This window comes from Equus caballus, chromosome 5 (assembly GCF_041296265.1).
Source record: "Equus caballus isolate H_3958 breed thoroughbred chromosome 5, TB-T2T, whole genome shotgun sequence".
Classification (NCBI taxonomy): Eukaryota; Metazoa; Chordata; class Mammalia; order Perissodactyla; family Equidae; genus Equus; species Equus caballus.
In genome coordinates this window covers 28,061,505-28,074,888 of record NC_091688.1, presented here as the reverse complement: position 1 = coordinate 28,074,888, position 13,384 = coordinate 28,061,505, and the positions used below count along the sequence as shown (strand labels likewise).

The 13,384-nt window shown below is 41.9% G+C and overlaps 1 protein-coding gene and 1 long non-coding RNA gene across 43 annotated transcripts in view; one reads left to right on the top strand and one right to left on the bottom strand.

Annotated features, from left to right (window-relative positions):
• Nucleotides 1–4,465, bottom strand: part of LOC102149775 (uncharacterized) — a 68,898-nt gene extending 64,433 nt beyond the window's left edge. Inside the window, exon 1 of the long non-coding RNA XR_011438585.1 lies at nucleotides 4,292–4,465. This is a non-coding gene — a long non-coding RNA (uncharacterized lncRNA). The remainder of the gene's footprint in view (nucleotides 1–4,291) is intronic.
• Nucleotides 4,311–13,384, top strand: part of CD55 (CD55 molecule (Cromer blood group)) — a 40,336-nt gene continuing 31,262 nt past the window's right edge. For 20 of the 42 annotated variants that reach the window (XR_011438371.1, XR_011438368.1, XR_011438369.1 and 17 more), the window contains exons 1-5: nucleotides 4,391–4,522; nucleotides 5,234–5,419; nucleotides 6,830–7,021; nucleotides 7,410–7,509; nucleotides 9,069–9,154. Coding sequence is in view for 30 of the 42 variants with exons in the window: in XM_070266288.1 (XP_070122389.1) it covers nucleotides 4,399–4,522; nucleotides 5,234–5,419; nucleotides 6,830–7,021; nucleotides 7,410–7,509; nucleotides 9,069–9,154 (688 nt within the window). In the remaining 12 variants the exon portion in view is untranslated. Of the gene's footprint in view, nucleotides 4,523–5,233; nucleotides 5,420–6,829; nucleotides 7,022–7,409; nucleotides 7,510–9,068; nucleotides 9,155–13,384 lie in introns of all 42 variants that reach the window. The other 22 variants (XR_011438373.1, XR_011438370.1, XR_011438381.1 and 19 more) reach the window with 6 other exon arrangements.

Here is a 13,384-nt window from a genome sequence, read left to right as displayed (position 1 = left end):
TAACTTCCCTAAACACCAGTTGCCTCACCTACAATGAGGGTGTTAACATTTGGCTAACTGTCTTGTATTCCGGGCTTTCAGGAAATTGCACTATCCTCTTCTTTTCCCACTACCCTCTCCTTCCCTTTTATTGTTTGCACTCTACTGCGGGGTCCCCCAAGACTCACCCTGTGGGCCTCTTGAGTTTCTGTACACAGCCTCTCCCTTGGTTACCTGGCCTTCAGCCGTGTCTCATGATCTGGCTCAATTTCTCCCACATTTCCACCTCATGGTGTACATCTCATAGACACCCTGCCAAGGCATTTTAAATCCAACAAGTGTACAGGCCAATTTGTTATTTCTTCCCTAAATTACCTCTTGACTTTGCAATGAATAGCTCTTTTAAATAGGGCCCCTGGTCTCATAGACACCAAACCTCTGAGTCACTGTTAACGTTTTTTGTCTTGCTCCTTATCTAATCAGTCACCAAATTCTGTGGGTTCTTCCTTTGAAGTTTCTTTGGTCAGAACAGACATGGAAACTCAAATGAACATAATAATTGTGTCAGGGCTTTTTTAGAGTAACAAGACTGTTCCATAATGTAGATTTGCTAATTTTAAAACTAAAAAGAAAGACATTTCTGTTCTCCAATCCTAAATGACTGGATTATTGTATAGTTAGCTAAATTGGGTCTTTGCTTACAGAGTCACTTGCATTGCAGCATCTTGCACACAACTTACAAGTTAACCTTGTACTTCCCTGCTTAAAATCGATGAGGCCGGCCTAGTGGCATAGTGGTTAAAGTTCACGAATTCCACTTTGGCGGCCCAGGGTTTGCCGGTTCGGATCCTGGGCGCAGATCTACACACCACTCCTCAAGACATGCTGTGGCAGCGTCCCACATAGAAGACCTAGAAGGATTTACACCTAGGATATACAACTACGTACTGGAGCTTTGGGGGAGAAAAAAAAGAGGAAGATTGGCAACAGATGTTAGCTCAGGGCCAATCTTCCTCACCAAAAATGCATACTTAAAAAACAAAAGGATTAAAAAAATCTTCAACAGCTCTTCAATGCTTGTGAACAGCATAAGATGCCAAAGCCTCGTATTTATGGCTCTCTCAAATCTCTTGTCAGCCTCTCTCTCAAGATCTTCTTCCATTGATCCAATTCAGTCCCCCATGTTCTGCCTAATTAGACTCCTCACTATTCTTGGAATCAACTGACCTTTACCTGACCCCAAACTTTGGCCCATACTCTTCCTATCGCTTTTCATGTTTTTTCCCTATTGCGTTGATACTTATTTGTCATATTTAGCTGAGTCGCTAGGCTGTTAGCCTCCTCCACCCCAATTGCCATGTTCCTTTCTCTCTTTTCTGAGCCCCACACTACATTGATTGTGACATTCTTATAGCCTTTGTCACATAAAACCTCCCTAATAGATTTTAGATTCTTGAACACAACTATTGGCATTTTCTTAATGTGCTTCTGAGTACTAAGTGCCCTCCAATTTATTAAAAGCCTTTGATTTAGTCATTATATGGTTCCTGGAACAGGGGTTAGAGCTGTGTTCCTAAGCTCTGCTAAAATCAAAGACCTATTTTCTATTTTTTTTTAACGTCTTTTGACCTAATTATACAAGTGTATTGTTTTGGAATTGGAAAGCTCTATGGAGACTATTTTAGTCCCAAACTCTTTCTTAATCAATGTGAAACTGAGGCCCTGAGGGCAGAGTGACTCAGCTGAGAATGCATAGCTAGTTTTTGGTAGACCAAGTACGAAGACTCAGGACCACTGCTGATACCAGACGCAGCTGGGGTCTCAAACCACCTCCCAAAATACCTAGTTCAGTGTCCTCCACATAGAAGAAGTCTTTGCTGACCGATTCCAATAAAAAGAACGTAGCGTGGTAGAGTAGGAGAGGCAAATATAGGTTTTGGAATCAGACAAACTAGATTTATAGTCTGGCCCGATCACTTGGCTGCACAGATTTTGGTAAATTACTTCGCTTCTCAACTTGTTTCCTAATCTATGGAATGTGGACAATTTTCTCCACTTCATGAAGTTGTGAAACGGTATAAGGTATATGAAGTAATTGGAACACAACAAATTGAGGCCATTATTTAAAATAATCTTCAGTAAGTTACAAGTTTGCAATATTTAATTTTCCTTAATAATGTGTAGGTTTTTATTATAGATCCTTTTTCTAAACTGAGTAAATGGGTAGTAGACCTTTTTTTCCTTTGCCTGTAGAATGTCGAAATTTTTGGGGTGGTCATAAGTATTACTAGAGAATCCACCCAGTTATTTCTCATAAAAGTTCCTTTTTTAAAAAACAAAAGATATCATCAAGAACTAAGTATTTTGGAAAGTGAACGCTTAGAGCATTAGTGTCACTAAGCTGGGTGATAATTTTTTTTTTTGACACTTTGCAGAACTCAATGTTTTCTTTGGATAAAAAGCTATAACATTCACTTAATCCTTAGCTCTAACAGGCCTCAAAGTTAAGTCTTCTGACAGCTCCATAACAGGCCATGACTCTCAGCTCTTTTTCACGATGCCACTTTGCCTTTCACACGAGCTCAAGCAGGAATGAAGACTACCTGCCTTTAACAGCGTGGCAGAAGGGAGAGGTGGTTAATGTCATGGAAGTCTCTGAGGGAGAATGAATGAAGATCTGGTATCACTTCTAAAACACTGCTGGGCTCCGATACACTTTGTGTTTTTCTATCAGATACGGGAGTAAAAGTAAGGTGTTTTAATGTCAAATATGAGGGTCACACTAGATGATTTTAAAAGCCCCCCTCCCTGACTTCTAATCCTAGAATGTTTTAATGCTGATAGGTTTCAATGAAAGCCCACAGGCATTCCTTTTCTGGAATCCCTATAGGATTGCTTCCAGCATTGGATGACACAGGGTTCAGTTCAGTACAGTAAGCATGAGTCAGAGAAAATGCTACTGTTGAAAACTGTTAGTTTCCTCCTTATAAAACTCACACTAACCAATCAAGAGTGATCAGAAAGGATTTAGGAAAGAAAATCATGACAGGATGCAACAAATATCGAAAACGAAAAACGAAATCCCTGGGCCAAGTCAGGGATTTTGCTTAAGCAGGTAAGGTGTTGACGAGGATAGGAAATCTAGAGTAGGGCTGTGCCAACCAGAGCCAGGTAAATTACTAAAGTGAAACATGGGGTTAGTCTCCATGAAGATGAGTAAGTGGACTGTCCATCAATGTCCTTTAGTGTTTTTGACACCGACAGTGCTGGGCTGGGTGGATCTTTACTCTGACCAGCACCATATAAATCTGTGGTTCTCAACCTGGCTGCACTTTAAATAATCCTGATGCCCCTGTCCCATCCCCAGAGATTTTCATTTAACTTGTCTGAGGTGTGGTTTGAGCACCTGGACTTTTAAAAAGCTCCCCATGTAATTCTAACGTGTAGCCAGCCTCGCAAACCACGGCGTATACTGAAGGTCTTCTACCAGACTTTCCTCTTCAAATCCACCACCCTATTATTTAGCATCTGGTTGTTACTTTTGTCATCTTTCTCCCCGCCCAACACACACGCACAGTCCGTGGGTGGTGAATTTCTCTCTGCAGTCAGACTAGAATAATCCCACAGTGGAAGTCATGGTGTCTTTGGTAAATAGGAGGAACCCTGACAAGAGTGACTCCCACCCAAACATGGTATAAGCAAAGACCACGCCTGCTGTGTTGCTCGACCTGTTTTCCTGGGTCATTTCCCACTTGCTGATGTCAGATTACGGAGTGTCCTACGAGACAACACACTCCGTCGTTTTTTTCCCATCCTCTTGTTGGCATTTGACGTAACTCCAGGTTGAAGGCACCAGGTCCCTGGGTGGGCACTATTTCTCAGCTTCCAAGCGCTATCTGGGAATCCACTGCCCCTATGGCTCAGCTTTCCAGCACTCAAGCACGCTTAATTTCCACTTAAACTAATACAGATTCCCAGGGAGCAAAGCCGCTTGAACCTCTCCTCTCTCCTCCGTTCCCCTCAATTTTTTGTTTACTCAGCACACACTTACAGTTCCAGATGACTGCTCATCGCAGGACCCACCCTAGCAAACAGAAAGAAGAAGTCCCAGCATCCTGAGCCACAGAATTCCTCTCCCCGCCCAGGACCCCTCTTTCCTAATTTAGGGTCCCCCGAGACCAGTGACACTAGAACCCCCGCCCTTACCCCGCCCTGCACCTGGCGCGAGCAAAAAACTTCTCCACCCCTCTCTTCGCCGCACCCTTTGGTGATTCAGAGCCCTGGCCCCGCCCAAGGCGCTAATTTAACTCACTTGTGAGCTAGGCGCTGCTCTACTTACAGCTCCTTGCTCGAGCCCGCCAGGTCTTAGTGTGGAGGAGGCCGCGGAGTCCCGGCGCCAGGTCCCTCTCCCCGCGCGCCATGAGTCCCGCGCGGCGGAGCGCCCCCACAGTGCTGCGCCTCCTTGGCTGGCTGCCCGTGCTGCTGCTGCTGTGTCCGCCGGCTGCGCGGGGTGAGTGGGGGTCGAGGGACCCAGCCCGGCTAGGTAAACCCTTAGGCTGTGTGGGAGGGGCTGGGTCCGTCTCCGTGACAACCGAGAAGTCTGGGGACCCGGGGAGGTGAGAAATGTGGGCATCGGTCATTGTTCCCGTAATCCTCTGTCTTTAAGAGGAAGTGCATCTTCGCGCCTAATCTGCAGTTAGGGGTCTTGATGTGCAGGACCCCAGCTCGCGTAGCTTTAGGAGTGAGGCGTGGAGGGTTGAGAAAGCACAGACTGAGTTTGCGGAGCAGCCAAACACCGGCAAGCCGAAAGGCAGGGCTCGAAGAGAGTGAATTCTCAAACTCTCAAAATTTCCTTAAGGATGGGAGGCCAAATAGCTGACCACTCTAAACAAAGTCCAGTCGTGTGCAGCGCATGGCGGTCCAAATTTGCACTTTGTCTCCTCCAGATGTAACGTTACAAGGGGCGTCTGTCTTTAGTGCGTGCCTAGCAACAGTATCTATGTGCAGATAAATTCTAAACCACTTTTTCCTTTTAATAATGAAGGGGAGGGGTTTATTCTCGACTCATTTTAGTCGTGAATTAATTGACAAGTCAGGAAGCCTAGCAAGTTCTTGGTGCGTCAGTTCGGCACTGGATGGAAAATGTTACCTGCGCTTCAGAAGCCATTGCTGCTTCCCTCACTCTTCTTGGGAAAGAAATGTTGCTATATATAGCGAAGTGGTATTTCCTTCAGTTCTGTTTTTTCCTCCCTAGGTGACTGCAGCCATCCCCCAGATGTGCCTAATGCCCAACCAACTTTGGGAGAGCTTACAAGTTTTCCTAAACAAACCACAGTGACATACAAATGTGATGAAGGCTTTGTAAAAGTTCCTGGCAAGCCAGACTCAGTGGTCTGTCTTGAGAACGATAAATGGTCAGAGGTTGCAGAATTTTGTAATCGTAAGTTCTTCGTTTCTTTTTAGAAAAGTTATGGGAATGGAATGTACCTTGTTACGTTTAATTTTAAACGTCTTCGGAGTGACTCGTAATTGATAGTTTTCTAGCATTATTAAACCCCAGAGTATGCCTGTTGGCACTTCATACTCCAGTTAATTGACGGCATTACTTCCAAGAATAGGTCCTGCTTCTTCATTAACAGGTGTTTTTTTTTCTTCCCTAATACTGTACCTCCTGAACTAATAGAGAAAATAAACAATAGGTACTGCTTAGGGAGTAAATTATGTATGAATATGTTTATGAGACGCATAACTCAGGTGCTCTGTTTTCTTAAATTTCATTTTGTAGAGTAGGGCTTACCAATTGAACTCTGTGGTGGCATTTTAAGAAGTTCTCCATATTTGCCTCAAAATCAATCTTTATAGGCATAGCCCTCTATTAGCTTTCACATATACAAGTAGAGATAAAGATAAGACTTGATTCCCGCCTTTGAACAACTTGGAGCAATGGAAGCTCCAGTAAATATAGAAACTGTCACAAGTACTTTTTGAAACCAGGGAGGAAATTGGTTTTAACTTGTTTTTATCTCTCCATGATAGAAGGCAGTAGGTTGAAGTACATAAGCCTTTGCATGTGTATCATGTTTTAGAGTTTATAACTCTTCTGCATGTATTACTTTATCTAATCCTCCAGACAACTCCATGAGGTGAGTAGGGACTCTTATCCTCACTTTACAGTTGAGGGAACAGGCCCCCAGAAGTTCAGTAACTTCCTTGAGATCAGCAGCTCTTATTCAGGAGAGCCAGGGTTCAAACCTGAGTCTTTTGGCCAGAAGTCCAGTACCCCTTCCACTATACCATGCCTCTATAAATTCACATTGGCCCAGATGTTTTTTTAATTTGTAAATACTTCTATGTACACTGGTGGCTCATCTGATCGTTGTCCCCATGGGTGGTTGTGGGGGTTAAATGAGTGTATGTATGTAGAACAGTTAGAAGCATTCAAAAAATATTAGCTATTACTGTTGTCCAGGACAGTAGCCAGGGGTCTGGAAATATCAGTTCTCATCCACCCCTGTGCTACATGGGGCGGGGTAAGGGAGCTGGAATTTATTGAGTCAGTGCTAAAATCGTGCCAGGCAACTTAAATGGGTTGTATTTTCTGAATTGTGGGCATAGTGAGGTCTATGTAGCAAATCTGCTTCACAGGCCTCTGATAGTTAGGAAATGAAAGTATATATGTGAATATGCTTGCTATGGTGTAAGTGCCAGAGTGATATTAATACAGTTAAATACTAAATATGTGCAAAGAAGTACAGAAAAAGGGATGATGGAAGAACCAGATATTTAAACAGAAATTATAAAATAAAGTGATATTGCTTTTTGTTGTTGTTGCTTTTGCTAACATCTTTAGGTAGCTGTGATGTTCCACCCAGGCTGCCTTTTGCATCTCTCCAAAACCCTTATCGCAACCAGAATTATTTCCCAGCGGGTTCCACTGTGGAATATGAGTGCCGAATGGGCTACAGAAGGGACCGTTCTCTATCAGGAACACTAACTTGCCTTCAGAATTTTACGTGGTCCAAACCAGATGAATTTTGCAAAAGTGAGTATAGTTTTAAAGAGTACTCTTAATCATATGGTGTTTGGGGAAATAGTATTTCTTCATTCATGCTGGAAGTCTATGTGTCCACATTATTATTTAAGATGATTCTTAAAAGAATCATTAGAGTCATGTTATTTTAAATTAGGCAAACTAAATGTTTATGAGATAGGAATATGCATTTACTCACAGATTTCACATTGAATTAGTTTAAGCTTACCCAGAATGAAATAGTATATATTCTAAATATGTTGCTTTTTTGAAACTTATAAAATGAAGACACCAGATTAAAAAAAGTCTAAGGATAAGAAATATCGGTGGTTAAGATGATGAATTTGCATAGATGTGCCTGATAATTTAATGAAAAAAATCAATTTGTATTCTCTTCTAGAAAAAGCATGTCCCACTCCTGGAGAAATACCAAATGGTCATGTCAAAATACAAACAGACATATTATTTGGTGCAGCTATCTCTTTCTCATGTAACACAGGGTAAGTTTTGGCATATTAAACACTCACTAACAAATGAAAAGACAAATTAGGATTTAACATGGAAGTTTTTAGATTTGTGACTGGTGTTTATAAGTTAGGAGCAATAAAACAGCCCCTCTGTTCAAAGATTCTTCATCATGAGCTCATCACAGTTAAATTTAGTAAAATGGGGCAAGAAAGGAAGATTTCTGATAACATCAAATGCTCTCATTTGTTAGATTTTAGTACATATGTGACTCATTATAACAAATGTGATTAGTAAAAGAAAAAAATTGTGATAGTTTGATGACAACTTGCTGAAATTCTTCAAGTGTTAAATATGAAACCAATGTTCAATTTACCTCAATAGTGAATTTGCCTATGGCTTTTTCTGTATGCAAACAACCTGTTATAAAATATCATGGGTTAAAAACATTTATCCCTAGGGGCTGGCCCAATAGTGTAGTGGTTAGGTTCGCATGCTCCACTTTGGCAGCTTAGGGTCTGCAGATTCAGATCCCAGGCATGGACCTAGCACCACTAATCAAGCCACACTGTGGCGGCATCTCACATAAAATAGAGGAAGATTGGCACAGATGTTAACTCAGCGACAGTCTTCCTCAAGCAAAAAGAGGAAGATTGGCAACAAATGTTAGCTCAGGACCAGTCTTCCTCACACAAAAAAAGAAACAATCCAACAACAAAAAATATTTATTCCTAATGTGAAAATATCATTCTGACATAAGGTCTTTTGTAAATTCTCTATGTAGGGAAAAGGAACTCACTCACTGAGTATCATCAGTGTCTTAGACACTGCTGAAAACTTTATATTCATTTTCTCATTTAACATCTGCAAATTGAATTATGATATTTTACTCTGTGAGTCCCTGTTCTTTAGAAAGTAAAAATGTCAGTCTCACTCATCTCCTGTACTAAATACAGATGTTTGGATCATTAATATCATTAATATTGAATCTGGGAGTACTTTGAACCCTTTAAATATGTGTACATTTTATTATACTATGAAGCCCGTGTTGATCTTTTAGAACTCAGAAATATAAAATATTCAAGCATCTATATCATTTTAAAATGTTTTAAAACGCTTGAACATTTTCTAACAGGTGCCACACTAAAATAAAAAAAACGTTTTGCGTGTCTTATACGTTTTTTATCCTTTGGAGGTCACCTTTTTAAATTTAGGGTTTTTTCTTTTCCTTTCAACTGCCGTATGAACTTTGATCAACTATGGTTTTGTCTGCATCTACTGGTGTAGTAAACTTTTTTTTGTCTTTTTTTCTCTCCAAAGCCCCAGTACATAGTTGTATATCCTAGTTGTAAGTCACCCTAGCTCCTCTAGGTGGGGTGCAGCCACAGCATGGCTTGATGAGCAGTGTGTAGGTCCACGTCCAGCATCTAAGCTGGTGAACCCGGGCCGCCGAAGCAAGAGCACGCTCACTTAACCACTCGGCCATGGGGCCAACCCATGTAGTAAATATTTTAAGATGATAGTCTAGAGAATTTAAGAGAAGTCAAATATGTGTAAATGAAACAGACCTCTTTTTCTCCGCTCATTGCTTTAGGTACACGTTAGTTGGTTCATCTTTTAGTTACTGTTCTCTTGAAGGTGAGAATGTTAAGTGGACTGATCCATTGCCAGAATGCAAAGGTAAGACTTTGAAGAGAATCCAAGCGCTCAGATTGTGGGGCTCACAATCAACAATTAGTTGCTTTCTGCTCATTAAGAGTTATCCACAGTGTATATTTGTAGTACCCTCACCTTCCAAAGTGTGAGAGTCTTAGCTACTTTACAGACCTTTTCTAGTAACGCTCCTTAATTTATTAGCTGTGGAGATAAAGGATTAAAAACAAACTAAGGTTTAGATTGTGCTTGGTCATTTATTATCTTACCATTCTTTCTAACAGTCAAGTAAAATAGATATGGTATTTCTTTCCCCCCATAATTTTTAATTTTATGTATTGAAATACTATTGATCAGAGAGTCTATATTATTTGACCTTATATCTCAAAATAAGTGGCAAGAGAAGGCATTGAACCCTGATGTCTTGACTTCAGACCCATCATTTTTCTAAGACCCGGTGTTGCCTACATGCCTCTTTTAGGATTATTAGCTGAGCTAATTATCTAGACGTGTTCTAAAGTCTGATCTATTTTTTATCAGAGAAATAAGGTTATACAATAAAGAAGAAACATGGTCTCTGCACTTGAGAGTCTTATGTTCTCAAGGGGAGACAGGGCACAGAAAGAATATCATAAATGGATATATCAAGTCAAATTGATGTCTGTTAGAGACATGTCTCTTGAAAACTGAGAGGAGTAAAATATATGCAACATTTTTAAATGTAAGCTTTTTTTCTCCCATCTTTGTTAAAATTACGGCTACGTTCAAGCTTTTGGTGTTAATAGGAGCAGGAAACTAGAGTAGATTTAGTGTAATGTATCAAGCATTTAGTCAGCCCTGGTGATCTAGTGGTTAAGGTTCAGTGCCCTCGCTGCCGTGGCCTGGGTTTGTTTCCCAGTCAGGGAACCACACCACCCATCTGTTCGTTGTCATACTGTGGTGGCTGTGTGTTGCTGTGAGGCTGAAAGCTATGCCGCCGGTATTTCAAAAACCAGCAGGGTCACCCATGATGGACAGGTTTCAGTGGAGCTTTCAAACTAAGATGGGGTAGAAAGAAGGTCTTGGCCACCCTCTTCTAAAAACATTGGCCCTAAAAATGCTATGAATAGCAGCAAATTAATTGATACCCTGTGGGAGGGAATGTGTGGGCTCAACTGATATGAAGACAGAAAAAGTGAAGCCTTGCCAACTTACTTACTCCTATTACACCCACCTTGCATCCCACCCTCCTATATCTACTACTTCTCCTTTTTTCTCATTATTGCTACTTTGAAATTTTCATCATTACTACTCACCACCACCTCTCCCATTTCCACCATACAGTAAGGGATGTTGTAAATGATGCTAAAGTAAATATGGAAAGCAAGGAGGAGGTGGACCATATCTTTCTAACACAGGTAACGTCACAAAGTCTAGACAAGCGGTCTCCCAGTTTGAGGCCAATAACGTCACAAGCAACTGCTGTTATGATTTCCACAGCAGTGTGGACACTAAGCACATATTCCAGCATGGAAGAGCTTTTGCACTGCAAACCGACTTTCTCTTCAAGCTTGCCCATGGCTAGGCCACAGTTCTGCTTCCTGTCTGGGGACTTGAATTCCATGGTGAACATCCTGATGTTTGTATTTTCCTCTGTGACTGTTTCATCCGTCTCTCCAATTCAGCAACCACTGACGTCTGTAGCCTGCAGAGAAGAGCCCTTCTCGCTAAGCACCCCCAGTGTCCTCAACTCTCCCTGCAAAGCCTTCCTTCTTTTAGGCTCTAGCTTTGATTTTCCACATAACTTTCTGTTCTGTTTTGACAATACCAAAAAGATCCAGTGGAAAGTATAAATTCTTAAACAATGAGGCTGTTTCACCTCAAGTACTCAGCCCTGACTTCTAGACACTCAAGACTGCACTGATGTCCACATGTGGATGTGGATACAGAGATAACAGTTTGCAGAATGAATGAAGCCTCAATGTCAGAAGGATCTGTCTCCCCATCTCTCTGACAGTGTTTTATTTTTCTTTTTTTTGTGTGAGGAAGATTGGCCCTGAGCTAACATCTGTTGCCAATCTTCCTTTTTTTTTTTTTCTCCCCAAAGCCTCAGTACATAGTTGTATATCCTAGTTGTAGGTCATTCTAGTTCTTCTATATGGGACGCCGCCACAGCATGACTTGATGAGTGATATGTGGGTCTGTGCCCAGGATCCGAACAGGTGAACCTGGGGCTGCCAAAGTGGAACACTTGAACTTGACCAGCCAGCCACAGGGCCAGCCCCCCTCTCATTATCTTAACCTCTCACTTCTAGTCACTAATTCATTTGCTTTGCCTGCTTAATATATTTCTCAAAGCTGTGTTTTACCTTCTATCTCTGTATTACTTCTAATATAGTTTATTATCCCTTCTCAGAACTCTTGTAATAAAGGCCATCCATAACATTTTCAGGGCGCAGGGCAAGAGTATAAATGGAGGTCCCTCGCCTAAGACCCAGCCTTTCTCAAATAGACACACCCTTCTTACACTGGGAAGGGTCTGTGATGCATGTAAATGGACAACTTGGCCTACACACCGAAGTTGTGTCTCCTGTGACCCTTATCCCCACTCCACTGAACTTTGGGCTTGAGGTTTGCACATCAGCAGCATAATCCTTCCTCAAGAATATGGACCAGGAGAAGGAACCCTCTGAGGCTCTGAAAGGGGTATTGGCACAAGGAATTCTGTGTGCCAGTTCCTGGAGCATGATTTAGAATGGGATGGGGAAGGAGTTCTCATTGAGTGTATCCCCTGAGCCCTGCAGAGACCCCACAGCCAGAGGAGGGCCGGAGCAGACCATTTAAAGTGTGAGAGCTAGGGCAGGAGTCCCACTTGCTTGAGTTCAAAGATGATAATGATTGCAATGGCCTCCAGCCTCCATTCTTGGACTTCATTAATGTTTCATCCATACTCTACCCTGTGTGATCCATCTGAAACATGAATGTGACTTGTCTCTTTCCTTCTTAAAGCTTGTTAGTGTCTCATCACTTACAAAGTCCGAACTCCTTAGTATAGCATACAAGGCTTCCCGTGGTCTGCCTGCTTCTCCATCCTGGGGTCTTGCCTTCATACTTTGTGCTCTACCCATGCAAACCACTGCAGTTTTCCATGTATCTTATGCTTCTTCATGCCCCCTCATCATTTCTTATGCTACTACCTCTGCCTGGAATGTTCTTCAGATCCTTCTTTGCTTGGTTTTTTTTTTTTTTTTTCTTTTTTAAGGGTCTGCTCTGGTAGTCCTTCTACAAGCTTTCCTTGACCTCCCAGTCTGGTTAACTGTGTTTCTTCTCTCTTTCCACACTACTGTGCATGCTTCTATGATAACCCTCACCATTTTGTATTGAAATTATCTCTTTCAATGTCTTTGCCCACTATGTTTTAAGATACAGGGACTAGATGTCATTCGGTTTGGCACTTCCGTTCATAGAACAATGCCAGGTATGTATTAGGTGCCCAGAAAATGTTTAAACTGCAGTGATGGTGATGTGTGCAGTCATCACACCTCCTGGCCCGCTGTAAATCAGATTAGCTTGTCCTCGCTCCTTGCTTTGATCAATGGCCTAAAAGTAATTTATAAATTTGCTAGTATTCTCGAGGTGCTTAAGGGCATTTGATGTAGTATAATTTGATGTACACGTGTGATCACATTGCTTTCCTGCTAAAGAAAAAGAAAACAACTTCATGGCTCTGGAGAATGTGGAACCATTGCATTTTTTTTTCAAGGAGATTGCCGGGGAGAAGCCTTTATTTATAACTAGAGTAACTCTGCTTGTATTTGTTTTACAAATTCAGCTGCTCAGTAAGATTTACTTTAAATAAAAGGCTGTGAGTCAATACAAGCTTAAAAAGTTTTGTCCTAAAAGTCAAAATGGAATCCTAACATTTAAGATCTTTTGCTTTATCCAAAATGATCCATTCCTATTTCTCAAGTATGCCACTTGAATTCGCAACTCCTTTCATTTGGCATTATTTCCCCTGGAATGAAGAGCAAAGCCCTCCTCTCTGAGGCCGGCCTGGTAGTGCAGCAGTGAAGTTCACACGTTCAGCTTCACGGCGGCCCGGGCTTCACCGGTTCGGATCCCGGGTGCAGACATGACACCACTTGGCAAGCCATGCTGTGGTAGGCGTCCCACATATAAAGTAGAGGAAGATGGGCACGGATGTGAGCTCAGGGCCAGTCTTCCTCAGCAAAAAGAGGAGGATTGGCAGCAGTTAGCTCAGGGCTAATCTTCCTCAAA